This window comes from Apteryx rowi, unplaced genomic scaffold (genome assembly GCF_003343035.1).
Source record: "Apteryx rowi isolate R43461 unplaced genomic scaffold, aptRow1 scaffold_3, whole genome shotgun sequence".
Classification (NCBI taxonomy): domain Eukaryota; kingdom Metazoa; phylum Chordata; class Aves; order Apterygiformes; family Apterygidae; genus Apteryx; species Apteryx rowi.
Genome location: NW_020449418.1, coordinates 1740843 through 1759955, shown reverse-complemented (window position 1 = coordinate 1759955; position 19113 = coordinate 1740843). Strand labels below are relative to the sequence as shown.

General features: G+C 35.5%; 1 protein-coding gene across 1 annotated transcript in view; it reads left to right on the top strand.

The window, feature by feature from the left end:
* NHLRC2 (NHL repeat containing 2) overlaps positions 1-19113 on the top strand; it is a 40326-nt gene that overhangs the window by 10575 nt on the left and 10638 nt on the right. Inside the window, exons 4-10 of the mRNA XM_026069559.1 lie at positions 553-674; positions 2406-2535; positions 13401-13500; positions 13975-14206; positions 14652-14774; positions 15767-15976; positions 17593-17818. Of these exons, the coding sequence (XP_025925344.1) occupies positions 553-674; positions 2406-2535; positions 13401-13500; positions 13975-14206; positions 14652-14774; positions 15767-15976; positions 17593-17818 (1143 nt within the window). The remainder of the gene's footprint in view (positions 1-552; positions 675-2405; positions 2536-13400; positions 13501-13974; positions 14207-14651; positions 14775-15766; positions 15977-17592; positions 17819-19113) is intronic.

Sequence of the window (19113 nt, the reverse complement as noted above, 5' to 3'; positions counted from 1 at the left end):
GCAGAAGACTGTCACTCCATCATTCTCACTGTTTTTTCACATAATTAGTTCCATGTCATCTTTTTGCTAATTATTATTCATAAGAAGACACTGCTGAGTATTAGTTTCATTTGTAACTTGCACCAGAATCTAAATCATTGAAATGAAATTGAGTTTTGGAATTTAAAATCTTTGCTGCTGGCTTGCTTTGATGCAATCAGGAATAAAAAGACTGAATTTCTTATTTTTGTCTTCTCTTGTTGCTGCTGTTTCCTAATGCAATGAAACAGGAACAATTTAGACCCTTATTAAGACCTTTCTTTAGAGAATAAGCCAAAGATGCAGAGAACTTAAGGAAAAACGTAATAGCACCTGATTGTTGTCATTGTTGTCACAAAGCACAGTGACTAAAATGAGACTACATAAAATATTAATAACTTAAGCTGTACAAGGTGCTATGAAAGCACCTTTTAGAATATGTAATTATCTTACAGATTTAAATATATGCACTTTGATTATTTTTAAGTTCCTTTTTCTAAAATGACTTTTGAGTTTGCTTTGTTTCGTTGATAGGTCCAAACAGCGGAAGAAAAGATGGAAGATTTTCGGAGGCAGCTTTCAACTCACCTCAAGGGATCGCTATAAAAAATAATGTTATTTACGTAGCTGATACAGAAAATCATCTAATTAGAAAGGTAAATTTTCCCTAAGACAATTTAAAGTTTGATCTATTACACCTATCCCACCTACACAGATGAAAATTTACACCAAATGAATTATTTTACAAATACATTCTATATCAAGAAGGAAGTTTAGCCTAATATCTTATAAATAAGTGCTGTAGTGCAGTTTGTTTTTTAAAGGGCTACATATACATTTATACATCCTTTCAAATGGAGACGATATGCACTACTTGTTCTAACATAGCTGGGTTTGTTTTTGTTTTTTTCCTAGTGTTTCTTGCTTTCATTGTGAGAAACATTTTTTCTTAGTATTGGAAACAGAAATTGTTTTTGCTTCACTTCCAAAACTGTCAGATTCTTATCTACAGTTGTTGTTCTCTTATGGTTCAATGGATATCTACATCTTTGTTACATAGCTGTTGGGTCTACAAATGACAGGTAACTGGTTTAATTTGAGAATTATCTGCATGTGGATTTTTTGGATTAAACACAAGGTTTTAGCACATAGGAACATTAGTCAATATAAATTGTAGTTTGACTTTAAATTTGGTTACATCAAATTTAGAATAATTAGAAGTTAAATTTGCTGAAGCAATAAAGTATTAGCTTATTATTAAAAGTATTTTATGCATGTTCAGAACATCTTGTACCTAGATCCTAACCAGTATTTGGGTGTCTGATTCATTATTAGAGAAAGTACTTACTTACTTAATTTGGGGTGCCTTTGTACTGTTAAATTGGCTAATTTTTTATCTTACTTCAAAGCACTAGTCTACAAACTCTCCCTACTCTTTACATTCTAGTTTGCTCCCAAGCTTTATTCTGGAAAGGACCAAGGTGGCCCTGTTGGTAAGGAAGCATTGTTACAAAAAAACCCCAATAGTTTGCTCCAGAGTTCTCATCTTACTAATATTCATCATTGTAGCCTGGAGACCACAGATAATTAAGTGGTTTGGGTAACAAAGATAGTACAGGGACAGCTGAAGATTTGGGTCATACTGCTTCAGCATTTTTCATGGTTTCTAACATGACATCAGGATATCCCAGGATTAAAGAATTAAGGTAATATAATGCAACAGCTACAGGCACATGCTTTCAACTGCTTATGCAAGACACAGGCTGTGTAAAAGGGAGGCATTTATTGCTGCAGAAGTTAGATGATGCTATGCATGCAAGACTCTACTTTTCTACGTAGTCGTCACAATAAATTCATGATACTTATTAGCAGTGACTTAGAAAATACACAGAAAGGGAGGGAAAGAGAAAGGCATTTAGGTGGCAGAAATGAAATAAAAAATATTTTTTCCTCCAGGGCATGGACTATTTGTAAATCTTGCTAGTGAAATAAACTGCAAAAATTATTTGCTTTGTACAGATTATCATATATAGAGATGTGAGGTACTGTTACAGTATTTGAGTTTTTGTAGTATATTCCATTAAAACTGGTTTAAAATGAAACATCCACATCTATTGTCCATCTGAATGCTTCTCTAGAAAATCTTTATACTTTTTTTTCCAAAGTTCTACCTAACTTTGGCAGGTCAGTGTTCATTTTTGTGCAGTTGGAAGAGAAATACAAACATTCTTTTTTTTTTTCCTCCTATCTAAAGAAATACCTGAAACTTGTTGGGATTTGGTTTCTCTCTGTCAGCAAAGATCCTGTTTTTGGCATTTAGCTCAGATTATCTGTATTGACTCAGCTTGCTGTTGTACACTCAATTTATATAATTTTGTTTCATATAGATTGACCTAGAATTAGAGATGGTGAGCACTGTAGCAGGTGTTGGGATACAAGGCGTTGACAAGGAAGGTGGAGCAAAAGGAGAAGAACAGCCCATCAGCTCTCCGTGGGATGTGGTCTTCGGAAATTCGAGTATTGTATCAGTTGAGATTTTAACTTCTTTTATTTACACATGCATGAGTGTTCACTATATATTTTCCTTTTTTGGTAATCTGAGATACGAAAAAGTAAAGATTTACTTTACTGCACGACTGAGTTTAAAAAACAGTGGTTTCTTCAGCAAAAATATCACAGTTATCAGCTGAGATCAAGCTTCTGTTTTGGGTCCTGAAAAAATGTGGACCTCTATTATCTGAGACAAAGCCAAGTTTTTTGTAGCAAGTTATGTAATTATCTGTATCTAAATAGAAAAGGAAGTTGTGATTGCTGTTGCTAGGTTAATGCTTTATGCCAGCATCACTGAAGAAGCATATGCATTTTATAGGAAGTGGACATTGTCTAAAAGTTCCTTTTCTTGACTCCACAGACATGTCTGACCATTTGTAAATATTGGAGTTTGTGACCTATATTTATTACTGTTCAGGTGACATAAAATCATTAGACTGAAGATCATAGTAGATTCAGACTGACAGCAGAGGAATATCTCTGGAAAAACCTTGCAAGCATCAGGGGCAAAAACAGAATCTTTGCATAACAGGAAAGATGCAAGTATCAGCTTCCAAGGATTTAATAAGCTTTTTCTTTCCTGATGCGCCTAACACATACCTGAGCTTGACATCACATAGCTGTGATGCTGTTAAATGTTATTAGCTGTGAGTTAATATTCTACTTTCTCATTTAGTTTTCATTTCAATATAATTTAAGAGTTGGAACTGCAGATTTCTTAACAATGAGCAATCAATGTTTAAATGTGGCATAAAACTCTGGAGCCAGCATTTTTGGTGTGAAACTTGACTGCTAACATCGGGTTTTCTTGAATCTGCAGATGAAGGGGTGAGGAAGAGCATAACAATTGTAGCATGATTTACATCTGTTATCTTTAAATTAGAAGTGCTTTGCAAGAGCAGTAATTAGAACATTTTAATGACCTGAAAGCATGCTATAATCTTGAGTGAGTTACCCAGGAGAAAAAAACCTCAAATTTAGTTTAAGGGAACATAAAGCTATTTCATAAATGCAAATCATTGGAAGTCTTCTGGTGCAAATATGTTCTCAGTATAGACAATGTACTTTGACTACTAAAACAACCAACAGGAACCAATTCTTAGATTTAACATTTTTACTAATGTGACTTCTACAAAAAAAGCCCAGCACTATATTGAAAGGCTCTGCCAATGACCCTTACACATTGTCTGTGTTAAGGATACTGCCGGAGGTAAGAGGTGAAAGAGAGTCTCACCAGATGTGGGTTGCTGTAAATGAGTTGCTGCATGAGTTCTTCTGAATAGTTTCCCATCTGATTGTGCTGATGTGGTCCAGTAGACTGTTGTGTGGTCAGATGCAATGGTTTTCATGCTCTCCTGAACTGGCAAGCTGATCTCTGTGGGATGTTGTGGCAAAACTGTTTCACAGATCAGCAAGGAAGGAGACTAATAACTCATCATAGGTATTGCCTCAGTGCTTCAGAAGCTTAAGCCGATTATCAGAGCTATTCAAAATACCCTGTTATTTTACTTATTATTTTACCTATTATTTTTCATGATGCTTCCTTCTGCTTCTGCCAATAGCTGAATATCTGTTGATATTTTTTATTTCTGAGAGCTCTGCTTGTTAAATGAAATGTTAATTGATATGATTGTTATCAGCATGAACATAGTCAGTGCTCAATTAGTCACCTGTAGAGAATTAGTCACCTGAACTGCTTAACATTGACTGCTGAGTTTTTATCACTGTTTCTATGAAAATCAGATCTTCTAAATGCACTCTGTTCAGAGAAGTATAGATTTTTTTCATATTGAGTTCAGTCCTATCTGTCAGTTGTCTATTTAGATCTCCATCAAAATGCAGTATCACCTGTGAGTTAAGAGGAGATGAAATCAATTTAATTTCCTTCTTTGAGAAGGTAATAGGCCAAATATATAAAACTTTTTCTGTTTTTAATTTATTTTTTTAATACTTCTGATACCATTTTGTGTGAGCAAAATAAGCTAGGGAAAAAGACTTGATGAAGTTACTATAATACTTACATAAAATTGTTTAGAAAACTATGACCAGAGAGACTTCAAAACAGAGGACTATGTCGAGTACAGTGTTGGCAGGAGTCTGTTCCTGATCATAGTAACACCTGAGTGGAAAGGATAGCCAGTAAAATGATGAAAAGATGAGTTCAAAATGACTTAGATTCCCTGGAAATATGGCCTGGAAAAATTTGGTGTTATTTAGTAGGAAGAAGTACTAGGTTCTCCACATACAAAGGAATGATCAAATGTGTAGAAAACTGCGACTGTGCGAAAGAGAGGAGTCTTGTTTTCCAGGTCTGTGGTGGGTGGGACAAGAATTGGCATGAAAAAAAAAAGGTAAAATTGGTAAAATTTCCTGACTGACAAAATTACAGAGTCTTCTCTTTACAGGCATTGAAAAATGGGTTAGACAATCTTTCAGGAATGAGCTGGATGTGTTTAGTATCTCCTTGGAGAAGGATAGTGTACTAGATCACTTCTTGGAGGCTCTCTCCGTCATCATTATTATTCTTTGGAAGATTTGCACTGTTTCATCCTCTCCTTGGAGTACATGGTTGTTTGTCACTAAAAGACATTTCTTCCCCTCCTTCTCTCTGACTGTTACCCTGGAGTAATATATTCCCTGGATAGATACCCTGGAGTAATGTGTTGGGGAGCTGTGTTTTAGTCACTTCAAGATTAATTCAATTTTGAAAAGAAAATACTTCATGTGTGAAATCAGTCAGCTATTTTTAATCTTGGAGAAAATATAGAAATCCTTTAAAAAAAAAGTTTGCATATAATGGAACAAAGTTATATTAGTTATTAAGATTATTTACAAAAATGTCCTCTTAGCACTGCTGCCTTCTCCCATTGTCTTTTCCTTTTGCAGAGAAAATGTGGGAAAGTTGGCATAAAGCACAAACAAAGACTTTTTGACTGTACCATCCTAGGGTAGAGTACCCCAGTCCTGCTTACTTTAAGATAGTTTCCTTCTGCATTCCCTGAGACTGCAAACCTCCTGCAGAGAACCACCTCACATTCTTTCAAAACAGGCTTGTATTGTCAAAGCTTAATTAGTTCAGCCACGGCTGTTCTTCTCAGTGCAGCCTTCTTGAATCCTTATATGTGGCAGTGTGATGCCACAGTTGTTTTAATAGATTTATGGCTGTTTTCTTTCTGTAAACATTATATGAAAATTAAGGGACATCACAAATGCTGGAATTCAAATGGAGCGCTTGTGGTTGAACTCAGCATAACAATCTGTATAATCTGAGTTTTAGGGAGTCATTCTGGGGGATTTAGCATACTGACCTAAAATGAAATGTCAAAATATACCTAGCAACGGTGAGCCACTGGCAAAAGTACTTACGTGTTCTTGGTGCCTGTGCAGAATTTTGGCAGTGCCAGTTTATAGATTGTAAGATAAGTGTTTTTTAGGGGACCAGGACTCCAGGATGCACTTAAATCACCAATTTCAAGGACCTGTTGGAAGAATCAAAGGAGGTTTGGGCAGGGGGGTGAATGGTGCTTACTGAGGTGTTGTCTCAAGATACAGCGCAAACACAGCAAGAATGTGCATGAGGAACCAGGACTGTGTGTCGTAGCCTGCAATGCATTTGCTTTACAGCATAGATATAGTCATGAGCTGCAGTGGCTTTTATTTTATTTATTTATTTATTTTTAAGTTTTGTGTTAGGCATCAAAAGAGTTTATCACCATTGCAGTAGAGTTTGTCGAAGTTCTATTGTTACTGCAGATTGCTTGAGCCTGGTAGGCTCTTCTGTTACTCTCCGGTATGTTATAGTGTACATTCGTTATTCAGCAAATGCGTAGGAAGCACAGCTCTGTAGGAAGTCTTCAGTGTCCTGGCCGAACAAATAGAGTTCTGCTCCTGGGCAGAGACCCAGCCTTCTGTTGGTTGTTCTCAGTGTGCTGTCCTACCACAAGTAGATACGCTGATGTTGTTAGTGTACTAAAAAATAGTGTGTTAATGTCTACTAATGAATTTGGATGGATGAAGTAGTTGATCTGTGTTTCAGAAGTTACTTTTCTTTGTGTCCACACAGTGGTGCCCATTTGCAGTATCCTTTTTTACATATGCTTATATGTATCTCTGTGCAAGTTCGAGGAGGTTACATACACTTCAGAAAGTTAAGGTTCATTATTACATATTTATAATGTAATAAGTTTTTTTGTAATTTGAGTTAACTGGCACGGTATACAGGAAATGAAATAGGTTCATAGTTTTTCATTTCCCTTAGATCTACATACCTTAAGCTGTGCACAAGAGGACTTTTTTTTTCAGAACATAGTTCTACGGATTTCATACTTTTTAAACAAGTGATGCTTCCGTGAGCCTCCTTTTAATGCTCMAAGCTGTGCTGTCCAGAACATGAAAGGCAGAAGAAAAAAAGCTTAAAAGTTTAAGCTCTTTATGTGCTATGCAAGATACTTACAGTATTAAACAGCTTATACTGACCTTTTTCAAAATCTCAAAGGGAAAGGTTACCTCTTAAAAGATAAACTTCTTTTCCATGTCAATCATATCTCTTAAAACATTACTCCTCTACATACAGTTTAGAATATGTGTTGGTAAATTAAAAAACTTCATTGTTTGCATTTGTTTATTTTAATGTATAAATTGTTGTGGAATGAAACAAACCTAAATCATGGTCTAAAAGATGCCATTTAAAGAACCAAGAAATGCCCTTGCTAATCTTAGAACACTATGTTCACAAGTCACTATTGCTTTGAGATGGTTGGTTTCAAAGATATGAAGTAAATACACAGTTTAGTTGTTGGATTCCAGAGGACATCAGGCCTGATCCAAAACCCATGGAAGTCATCAGATCTGTTCCTGACATCTGGCTTGAAGATTCAGGAAGGTTATTTTATATCATCAATAGAGAATAAATCACTTGTGGTTTTGAGGTGTAGTTTTGTGAAATTGTTTAAGTGAATGATATTTTTATGTTAATTTGACTCCAAGTATAGTAAGAGTCTGACTTCTCAATTTCTTACGCAGTTCAGCGCTGTGGTGTCCGATCTTAGTGTGATCACTTTGAAAATATTTCTGAGAATCTGTATTCATAAGGATAAAGTTTTCGGATAATCAGACAAGCAAAACCAAGACCTGAAAGGGTATGATGGCATCTTTATCAAAACCAAATGTATCCATTAGTAGACAGTTTTGTGATTGGAATTTGCTTTGTATACATTTGAAAGATAAAAATATTGAGAAAAATGTTAATGAGGAAGCAGATCTCTTCGTTCTTAGAACAGATATTACCAAGTATCTCAGCATACTTTTAACCTAGCCTCATAGTATTTACAAGAGGCAGTAAGCTTTGTTTCCCCATTTTGTACAGATGTTGAAGACTGAGGCAAAGAGGTTAAGTGACTGTGAAATACCATTTGAAAGAAAGTTGACACAATTGTCTCCCTTTAAGGTAGGGGAATTAATGGAGACAAAACACAGGGTAGGATTCAGACAGACAATATTCTTTGTCATATTTTTAGTTACTTTAGTTATGGCCACTGAACTTTTGTTTTACCCTCCTTTAAAATTCTTGAGTGAACTCCATGGATTAAATTCTGGCTTTGTTGAAGTTGATACTGAAATTTGCATTGACATGAATTGTATAGGAAATGCATAATATAGGGCCAGCAGTTTAAAAATGCATTATTAAATTAGTGTGTGGCTTTTTTTTTTTTAAGCTTTCTCCATTGTCCTGTTCTATTTTTATTCAGTGGGTGTTGAAAGCAAGTGATACTTAAATGCACAGTTGATCTAAGTGTGAAATGTTCCTGATAGCTGCATTCTTGCTGGAAGGAACAGAATGATGACCTGTGCATGGTGGCATAACTGTGTGGTTTAGATTCCAAAATCTTCCAAAATCCAGTCTTAAATTGCATGATTGTAAGCTATTTATAGAAATTCCCAAGTACAGTATTGACCATGCTTTCAATAAATGAGTTGGAAATTTGTGCTTCAATATAGGTTTTACATAGATATTATTAAATGAAAGTGCTACATATCATTGTCATGCTGGTGCAATCTTTATAACCCTTAAAAAGCAAAAGTATGTAAGATTTTTTCCATGTTTCTGCTAGAGGATTGTTTAGAACTGCATTCCAAAGGAAAGATTTTTTTCCTGGAATTATTCATAGTGATTCTTCCATAATTTTACCAAAAAAAGCAATAACCAATTAACTACCTGGGTGAGCTCAGAGTGTATCTGAACTATCTGATCTTGAAAGTACGCTATCTACGTGTCTTTTTCCTTCTCGTCTTGTCTCGTTCTGGCATTGATGCTCTAGCCTTCGTTGTCTTGTGAAAGGAATTTCCCCTGGTAATAGCTGAAAATAAGAGCTGCTTTTGAGATCATCTGGGATTAATTTTGAATCATGTTTCTTTATAACTCAAAATTTGAATTACTCTAAATGCATGTTGCTTGTAATATGACTGCATGACGTGCAGGGCTGGACTCATTTGGAATGCAGGAGACCTCGTCTTTTCAGCAGCGTCCTGCGCAAAGTACAAACTCACAGATACCCCGTTCAGCTTTGGGCTGTAGCTGCCCTCATGGAAGTTCAGTTTCTCAGAAAATAATGTTTAAGATGTCACTGGCATTTAACAGCATTGTCTGTCCTTCTCTTGTTGATTTAAATCCTAAATTTGCTTGTAAATGAAATTACTTTTTCTTTAAAATACTGCAAATTTCAAGAAAAAAAAAGTAATTTCATAATTAAAGATAGGGCTAAAGTTAAGCAAAAGACTTATTATAGGGTTTCATTCCCATATATGAACTGTTTAAGGAGAAAAAGTGTTTTGAGAAACATGACATTAAAAAGTTGCAATGAAGGACTGCAGTGAAGAGAGTATTACCCGGGAATGTTTTGGGAGGACTTCTAAAGTGCACAATTTTCCCGTATATATTGTCTGAACGGGTCAGTCGGATTCCTGTTGAATTCCAAAGAGGGGCTAGTCAAGTTAGCAGAAGTTTTCACGTGTCCTGAAGTAATTTGTGTATAGGTTCTGTCATCCCTAAAGAGCTTTTGTACCTGCTCCTAAACTGGCGCTCTTTTGGGGGGGTTGTGCCCTCTGTCTCGCTGAAGAAAGAGCAATGACTCTCCAGTCATGCTGTCAGTCAGATTCAGATGTAGTTTATTAAACCTGCACTGACTTAAGTGAAGATAAGACTTATATTCGTATGTGTACATAGACAGCATACATGTCTGTAAGCAGGGTGCCTGTTACCTGAAAATCATTCCATTTTTACCTTTTGTATGTTGGCAAATGAGTGTACCAACAGACAATATATATATATATTTTTTAAGATAAAATGAGTAGATGGGAAAAATATTTGCAATTATAGTCTATTTAGAAAATGTCAGTGCTGTCATCCACAAAATGTGACTTTGATTCCCAGACTTTTAATTCCTGGATTGGAAGTAAGCATGCAGTCCAAGATAGGGAAACTAGAAGTGTTCAGTATTCCTGGGAATGGAATCTTTGCAAATAGCTACTGCTGTTGACTGCTACTAAAGAAAGTCTTTTCTCATTCTTTGTATTAAAAAAGGAAAGAATACGGCATCTAGCAACCACTTATCTCTGTGTTCAGATTGACTTACAGTTAGTGCCTTAGGAATGTCAGCATTACTACTGACATGTTTAAAATTGAATACATATGTGAACAGGACTGTGAATTGTTAAAAGCATGGATACGTAGCAGAGGCAGATTCAGGAACTAGAAAAGCACGGAAGTACAGTACAGGATCATGCTGCCACATGGAACAATCGTGCATCCAGCGCTCTAGTTCATTATTAGTGAATCTTTATAACATAAGTGTATCGCATTTACAAGCCATACTTTGCTTTGATACAAACAGCCCTAAAGATAAGAAAGTGCATATCCTAATAAGGAGAAAATACACTGGATTTTAAAAACAGCTTGAGATAGGTTGGAATGTGGTGCTTAATTGAATAAATGCAAAAGAATTACTTTGTTCTTTTATGTTGTTTTGTAATAAATTCTGTTAAAAATAAATTCTTTCCATTCAAGGATGATAAGGAGTAGTTGGTGGCAGCATTATCATAACTTTTAGCATGCTTGTTCTCCCTGCCCCCCCTTCTCCTATGAGAATAGTAGAAGGGTGACGCTGGTGACACATCCCCAAACGGTTTTCTCCTCAAAGAAGAATGTTTTCCATCTTCTGCTTTAGAATGTTAAACATTAAACTCTCTAGTGTCGGGACCATCATGTGATAAAATACGCAACCACAGGCATTTTTTTTACTTCTCTGTTTTGTATAATTTTCCGGTTAAAGCTCTGACGTATTTTTCGCAATTCAGTGTATGCATTCTGTTTCCATGCTTGTATCCATTCCCTTTGTTCTACTTGCTATCCAGAAGAAAATGTTTAACTTGCATTAAAATTTATAACAGTTACAAGTCTCTTTCTTATTTTGACTGTCTTATTCTCCAGTTGAAGAAAGAATCTTCTCTCTATTGATCTTATGTATGCAGTAAAATTTGAAATTAATATTGATACTTTTTTCTTGTATTTTGTGTTTGATAAGCCTTTCAGTATGTATAATTGGAGTAAGGTGTCTCTTCAATTTTTCAACTTCTGGCTGTCACAAGATAGTTCTCAGTGCGTAGAACTACAAAATTTGATTTATGCAATAGATTTTTCTAAAGTGCTCAGCTCTATTCTTACTGCTCCATTTCATTGGTGGATGAAGTGGATATTAAATAATTTACAAAGCACTTTGAGATCCTTCAGAATGAGCTGGATAGCATAAATGCAAGATAAAAAACCCACTTTCTGAATTAACCAGTGATTTTAACACTGCTCATTCTGCAGTACTCAGAATAGTAGCATCTGAAAAATGCAAGCTATGCAGCATAGAAACATAAAATCCTGGGAGTTGAACATGTACTATATAGGAGGTAGTCAGATGATTGCCTAGCCTGTTTTCTTAATTAAGTCTCTTAGAAACAAGTTCTAATCAAAGATCATTCTGTGGTTTGGGGGTTTTCAGGGTTTTTTTTTTTTTTGGCATTGCTAGTACTTTCTTAGCATCACTGATGATTTGTAGAATATTTGTTTTCCAGCTCATTTTGTGAACCTTTCCACTCATCAAAAGCTTTGAGGTGCTGTGGAAGTTTAACTTTTATTCTTGGGATTCCAGTTTGCATAAAAACATGGAACATGTGGAGATGCAGAAGAGATTCAGCAGAGTTCTTTTTGATCACAGGCTTGGAAACTTTTATCTTGATCCCAGAAAAAGAAAAGGCTGAAGATAAACTTCATTAAAATCATATTAATACTACTCTTAAGAGGGCTTAAATAGGAGGAAATTGTTTCTGTAGATAGAAGGGTACTAATTTTTTCCTCTTCTAATGTATGATGTAAGAATGCTTGAGAAGTGGAAGATGCAAGGATCTCAATGTGGGGAATGGCAATAATTTTATTTTAGGAAGATTGATTTAGTCTAACTTTTCAGGTTTAAAATGTTTGCAAGCATTTTACATAAAATTACTTGTATTCTGAAACTGCAAAATCTGAGGGGCTGCTGTTTGTTGCAAGGAACAGTGCTGTGGGACCCACATTGTTTTATAAGTTCATACAAGTAAAAAGCTTCTGTGAGCATTTGGAAGATATTTTTCAGTTGACTAGCTAATAGTTATTCCAATATCTGTTGCATTGATTTAGAAAAACTTTTTAATGTTGCTTCTGACTAGATGGGACAGTTCTGTATAGTGTGTATAGACTAGTACAGTGTTAGGAGGATAACACTGTACCTGTTTTAATGCAGCTTTTGAATGTCAATTTTCTGTTCCTTTTCAGAAAAAGCTAAGTAAATTTGTTCTGATTTTTATGGCCTTTCACTACTCGTCTTCATGCATTCTTTCTTATGCTGCAATATGATCTTTTTTAAGCTATAGAGCACTTACCTGTTCTTCTGTTTTCATTTATATCATTTTATTTTGGAAGTATTATCTCATCAAGCTTTGTTTAATTTTATAAGTTTGGATTGGTGAATAATAGTTTTATACTTTTATGAGCTGAAAAAAACAGATACACATTTGAACACTTTTTGGTCAGAAGGTCACTGTTCTGCTATCTGCATCTTGCATTTGTGATACCACCTATACACGTATACACGAAGAGAGTATCACTTGGAAGCTGGTTAGAGTAGAGGGAAATTGGTGATTGCACACATCACACCTTACCTTTGAATAAATAGCAGTTGTTATTCTCTATAGCATAAATCTACATGACATCCAAGCACTAGTTTCTGTTGTCTTGAAAACAGTTATGTACCCTGTCTTTACTACCATCAGTATTACCATTGATTTCAGTGGGATTACTAGGATAAGAGAACATATGAATTTGCAGGATAAAAGATCTGTAATTAAAATGAGCATATGAGCTGAAAGRTACTGTCATTGTTCTCACAAACCTTGGAAACAATTGCCAATAATTATTTGGAATATCAAACTTTGTCACTAGCTTGGTAAAAAAATATACATGCTTAGCAAACGTATATACATATTTGTTGACCAGTAAGAATCCAAAAATAACAGGTGAAACATGAACCCAACAGCAAAATCATGCAAACAGCAAATCCTGTCTTTACCAGAGATATCAAAAAGAAATTTTTTATTATCTTGGAAAGAGAACAGAAGAATAAAGACAGAGTGTCCCATGGCAAAAGATGTGCTAGGTGGGGAAGATCAGGGCTGGTTTGTTGACTTCTTGGTTTTATAAAACGCGTCCAAAGGATTTTTTTTTCCTCCTGTTTTTATACATCTTTTTTTAAAAGTTTCAGGTACCCAGGAAGGCGATGTTTTATGGATAGCCATGACAGGCACTCATCAGATCTGGGCACTGATGTTGGAAAGTGGAAAACTACCAAAGGGAAGGTAAGCAGCTTTAATGAGAGACATAAAAAAATTGCTGTTTGTTTGATAAACAGCCTTCAAACCCCAAAGAGAGATAATCACATTAAACTCAAAGTAATTTTCCTCAACCTGTACTTAGCTTGAAGTATGCTGCTTCTCTTCAGACTTAAAAGGCTTGTGTACTTTAAAGTCTGCCTGTTTTTTTTTCCCACATAAGTTAGATGAAATGAAAGATGCTACTTTTGCTATAAAACTATGACTTGGTAAGCTACGTTCGTATAACTGGATGTTACTTTTCATTGCATTTGCTGAATTATCTAATGATGAATGATAAACTAAGGTAAAATAAAAGTTAGCACAGAGGCAATGCAAATAATTCCTTGTGCTGCAGTACAGTTGTTTATAACTCACATGCTTTTCCTGTAACTTCAGTTTATGCATAATGTCTAAAGTATTTCATACTTATTCTTTAACTTGGATACTGTTTTCCTTCAGTGATTTGAAGAAAGGAGTCTGCATTCGATTTGCTGGGAGTGGAAATGAAGAGAACAGAAACAATGCATACCCGCATAAGGCAGGCTTTGCCCAGCCTTCGGGTCTCTCTCTGGCTTCTGAGGATCCGTGGAATTGCCTTTTTGTAGCAGATAGCGAGAGCAGCACGGTGCGAACGGTCTCTCTGAAAGACGGAGCAGTGAAGCACCTTGTAGGAGGAGAGAGAGATCCATTGGTAATCACTTCAAACTTCCCCACACTGCCCTACTAATATTCCTCAAGCCTGACCTGGAAGAGCCACTTCTGGGGTGAGAGGGGAAATCCGTTTCCATGGCCATCTGTTTCTTAACTTTGCTGCTTGGAATGCAAATGTGTGCCAGTCGCGGTGCTCACGTTGTAGTGCAGATTGTTGCTCTAGGGATTCACTTAGTTATAAAATAACCACACTTGAGATGGCATTGCCTGGTTTTTAAAGTCAGCTGTATTCATATTGATAACTTAACTGTCATGGTCTCTATTTCCATGGTCAGCGTCCATAGTTTCCAGTTCTCAGTATCCTTGTTTTGAAGTTGTCTTACTTTGTTTTTTAAAAAGTTAGTTAATTTCCATTTAATTATAATCATTTAAACTTATGTCAGCATTGAATAATCAAATTTTAATTTAATAACATACTTTTTTAGAATTTGTTTGCCTTTGGTGATGTGGATGGGGCAGGCATAAATGCAAAGTTGCAGCATCCCCTAGGAATAACGTGGGACAAGAAAAGAAAACTGCTGTATGTGGCTGATTCCTATAATCATAAGGTAAGTCTATGGGAGCATATTGCATACGGTTTTACGGTTCTTACCACTATGAGAGATTATTTTAGGAACATACAAAGATTGTGTTTGGAGGAGTTGAAGAAACAAATGATGAGTTCTTTGTGGGTTCTCTTTTGTTCCTTCCCTTGTGGGTCTTTCTCTTAACTCATTGTTTTTTTATCACATGTTGTATGGATATGATGGCAGGTTTGCTACTGCAGGTTTGCTAAAACTTGTAGTCCAAAAGGACTTGCTTTTGGACTTCCTTAAAAAAAAAACATATATTTTTGATAAGAAATATTGTGGGTGGCCCTCATGGAATTGTGAGTCCCTGCAGAGATAAGAAAGGTTGTGTTGTGTGATTCTTCTCATGCGGTGATATATAAGCTTTGATGCCTATAAGCTTGTCAACATCTACCTTGATTAAATGCATTAAGAAAAAAGTAATTTGTTTTATTTTAATTTGCAGAGTAAAATATATACACTAAATACTCATTAAAGTTTATATAGCAAATTAGTTTTTTTTTTCTTGAAGTAATGGCAAAATAAACACTGAAACTGCATTTTGTGCAATACTTGAAACAAAATTTAACTCACCCATTTTTAGAAAGAATGATATAAAAGTCAGCCTGCTGGTTTTGTTATGCTTCAACCATTTTGCAAATGTTTCCAGAAAGGTAGCAAATATAAGAAGAACGTGCCATTCAGCATACTTCCATAGCAGAGGGGTAGGTAGCTTAGAAATGATAAGAGAACACTAAATGGAGACCAAGGGAAGCAATGAAGTCCAGCAGGGAAATCAAGGAGAAAGGGAGGTATTTTTTGTTAAAGGATGATAACCTGGCAACCACATAGTTTCAGGGATAGACACTTGTTAGCTAAGTTACTCAAAGTTAATGCTGGCTTCTGAAAATGTTGGGTGTAAGATAATGTAGAACTTTTAAATACTGGTGTGGTTTTTTCCTCAGCTTGGTTTGTTTGTTTGTTTATCTTAGATTAAGGTCGTAGATCCTAAAATGAAGAATTGCACCACCCTGGCAGGCACAGGAGAAGCAAGCAATGTTACTGCTTCCAGCTTTACACAGTCAACTTTTAATGAACCAGGAGGTTTATGTGTTGAGGAAAATGGCCGCTTGATGTATGTTGCAGACACAAATAATCATCAGATTAAAGTGCTGGATTTGGAAACAAAAATTCTTTCCACGGTAAGTAATATTTGTTAAACATGCTGATGGTGTTTCTTGGTATAAATTACTATTACAGACTTTGGTAAATGGTATAAAAATCATATAGCTAGTGAAATTTTGGTACAGTAGTTATATTCACATAATATTTTGTGGCAAAACATTATGTGATTTGGCAAACAAACATTGCTTGTTAGCACATTTGTTGAAAGCCTTAGTCTTTGGGAAGGCTACTTTTGCATAGAAACAGAAAGTGATGATCCTCTATAAATAATATGGAAACGTGAGCTGTCTTAAAAAAATACAGCGCAGTTTTGCAATATGAAAGGCATTTCATGAGCCCTTGCAACTCTCTTTGGAATAAGTAGAAGATGAAATTGGTTGCCAAGTCATGTAGTTAAGCCACAAGAGATGATTTTGAGAGGTCAGCCACTTCAGGCATGATATACAGATGATCAAGTTATCTTCAGGACACACTAGAGTGTCATTTATGCCAAATTTCAGCTATTCTACATTTACTACTGTGTGAACTGCTGTGCTGCAAAGTAAATGCAAGGCACCTCGCCCCTTGTGATTTGTGTTTGTGTCTAGATTACCTTGCAATATCTTGCTTTTTTTCGCACATTGTTTTTACTAATCTTATATCTATTGACATCATTGTCTCTAATTCTGCATCTGTATGTCTGATCTTTAATTATATCCAGAAGCATGTAGAATATTGAGATATGTAAAATAAAATAAAGATAAGTTGCAACAGTCAACTGGAGAGAAATGTCCTCAATAGGTTATTTAATATGGCTACTATTGGGAGAGCAGAAGAGCTCCCTTCTAGGTTGAAAAAAGAAAATTTCTAAATCAGAATTCTTCCAAATCTTTCAAAAATTTTGGTACTACGAAGTCTTGCTTTTACTATTACAATGCTAAACTTTTGAAGCTTACTTTTAAATGATGTCCAACTTTTAATATGTGCAATGCAGAATTTTAATATTCTTTTCTTGGGCTTCCAAGTTGTCAAATCAAAACCACTTTCAGAATTAAGCACTGCTCTCTTTGCTTATACCACATGAGGGCAAAACAACTTTGAATTCCTGTCCATCTTACAATGGCTCTATGTCTTACTGTTTTCATACAGGTATGGCAGAATGTCATACTGTCTTTGTGTAGGTTTTAATTTTCATATTAAATGTAACATTCTGGGAAATAATCCTTTGCTTTGCTGTGTAATCTGCGTGGTTAAAATCTTGGATTTTATTACCTAAAGGTACAGATACTACCAGAATAGGAGAAAATACCTGTAACATTTATTAAACTAAAAATGTAATGAAACTGTTAAAATTTTAAATTAAAGTATACTGTAACTAATGGAAACTCTTAAGTGGTAGATTTTATGATTTTAATAGTGAATATTATTTTTCTCAATTTTATATATTTCTATATCAATTTTATATATTTTATATATTTTTAACTTTTAAAAAACCTGTCCTTTATTTCTGTCAGTGCAGTACTGTTGCATTCTGTCTTGTCATATGTTAGTTTTCCTAGTCCATGTCAGCTATGAATGTGTGATTGTATTGTGAAAGCCTGTTTGCTCTACAGCACAAATAAAAACTAATATTTTGTTTGATTTCTGCTGATAGTTGCCTATCCTGAATCCAGAAGCATGTGATGTTCCAGATCATCTCCCTGTACAAAGGGATAAAATAGCAAACCTTCCAAAACTGCCTAAATCCGCACCAAACATTCAACTTCCTTCACTGACTGTGTCTCCTGGCCAGACAATTCAATTTCTGTTAAAGTTGACTCTTCCTCCAGATACAAAACTGAATGAAGAAGCACCTAATTCCTGGTTCATCACAGCAGAAGGTAAAGTGCCTGTGTTGTCACATCAGTTCTACATGAAAAGATAAGATATAAAGTGGATTATATCATGACATGCCTACAAAACAAGGGATCTCGATCTCATGGACCAAAATGTCCCTTGCAGACCTGTGTTCCCATATGACATTGTGATGTGATGTATAATATTTAGAGTTGCTACGTTTAACAGCTGGAGTGGGAGGATTAAGAAAAAAATGATAATGACTGCTTTTTGCATGAATTAACACATGCTACATTCACTTTTTAGAGTTGCTTGGAACAAGCTGCCAGTGAGGGTTGGCAAAGATACTGCTCCCAAAACAGTCAGGCTTTTTGATTTTTAGACACTTGCCTTCTCCACTCTGTCTCTATGAATAGATTATCCCAGGCCTAATGTCTGATTTTTGGAGAAAGCTTRCCATAAACCTGAAGTATATTCCTGAAAGAGCTCCTTTTTTTTCGTTTTCTCTCTTCAAAAAATTATTTGAGGTATATTTTTACCTACCCACTTTGAACCTATTTTGTTATAGTTCATATTTGCATATTTCTGCTTGAATACAGCATTTCTATAACAAGGCATATATTCTCACATAAGAGTTAAATTGTTATGTCAAGGCAGCAGAAATGACTGGCCTTTATTTCAAGTTCTTTTGCTGACTTCCTGTGTGACCTTGCACAATTCTTTTGGTCGCTGTGTACCTTGGTTACTGTAAAATGGGAATAATAATATTTCATGTCACAGCAGTGTTGGGAAGCTAAATTAATCAGTATCTCTCAACTCTAAGTATTTGAAAAGAGCACAGAGAACATGTTCTTATGGCCTGCGATTGGAGTGGTTTAATTCCATCCATCATTGCCAGTCTTACACTGGAGATTGCTGTTCCCATAGCATAACTGGCAGAATGGAACATGTGAGCATTCCCTAAAATTTCCTTCAGTACAAAAATAGCAAGGTTATCTGAAGCTCCTCCTTGGGCAGGGTGATCATTAATGAGTGTTTGGAGACAGTGTTTTCCAGTGTTCCAGCTATACCTAGAAGGGAACATATCAGTGTCCTCGAAAGTACCGTGTGAAAGCCAATATAGAAAATAACCTACATGTTTTTCGGATGCTTTGTGCGGTGAAACAGTTTTGCCTGGTTATTGAGTTGCTCAGGTGTGACTCATTTGCTTTAACACATTTACGCTCTAGGAATAAATCTTTGATCTCACTAGAATGTTAATGCTTCTAAAAGGTATCCTGTACTATGCACTGTGTGCCTAAGTAAAACTGCTGCTATAAACTAGTGTTTCTGGGGATGC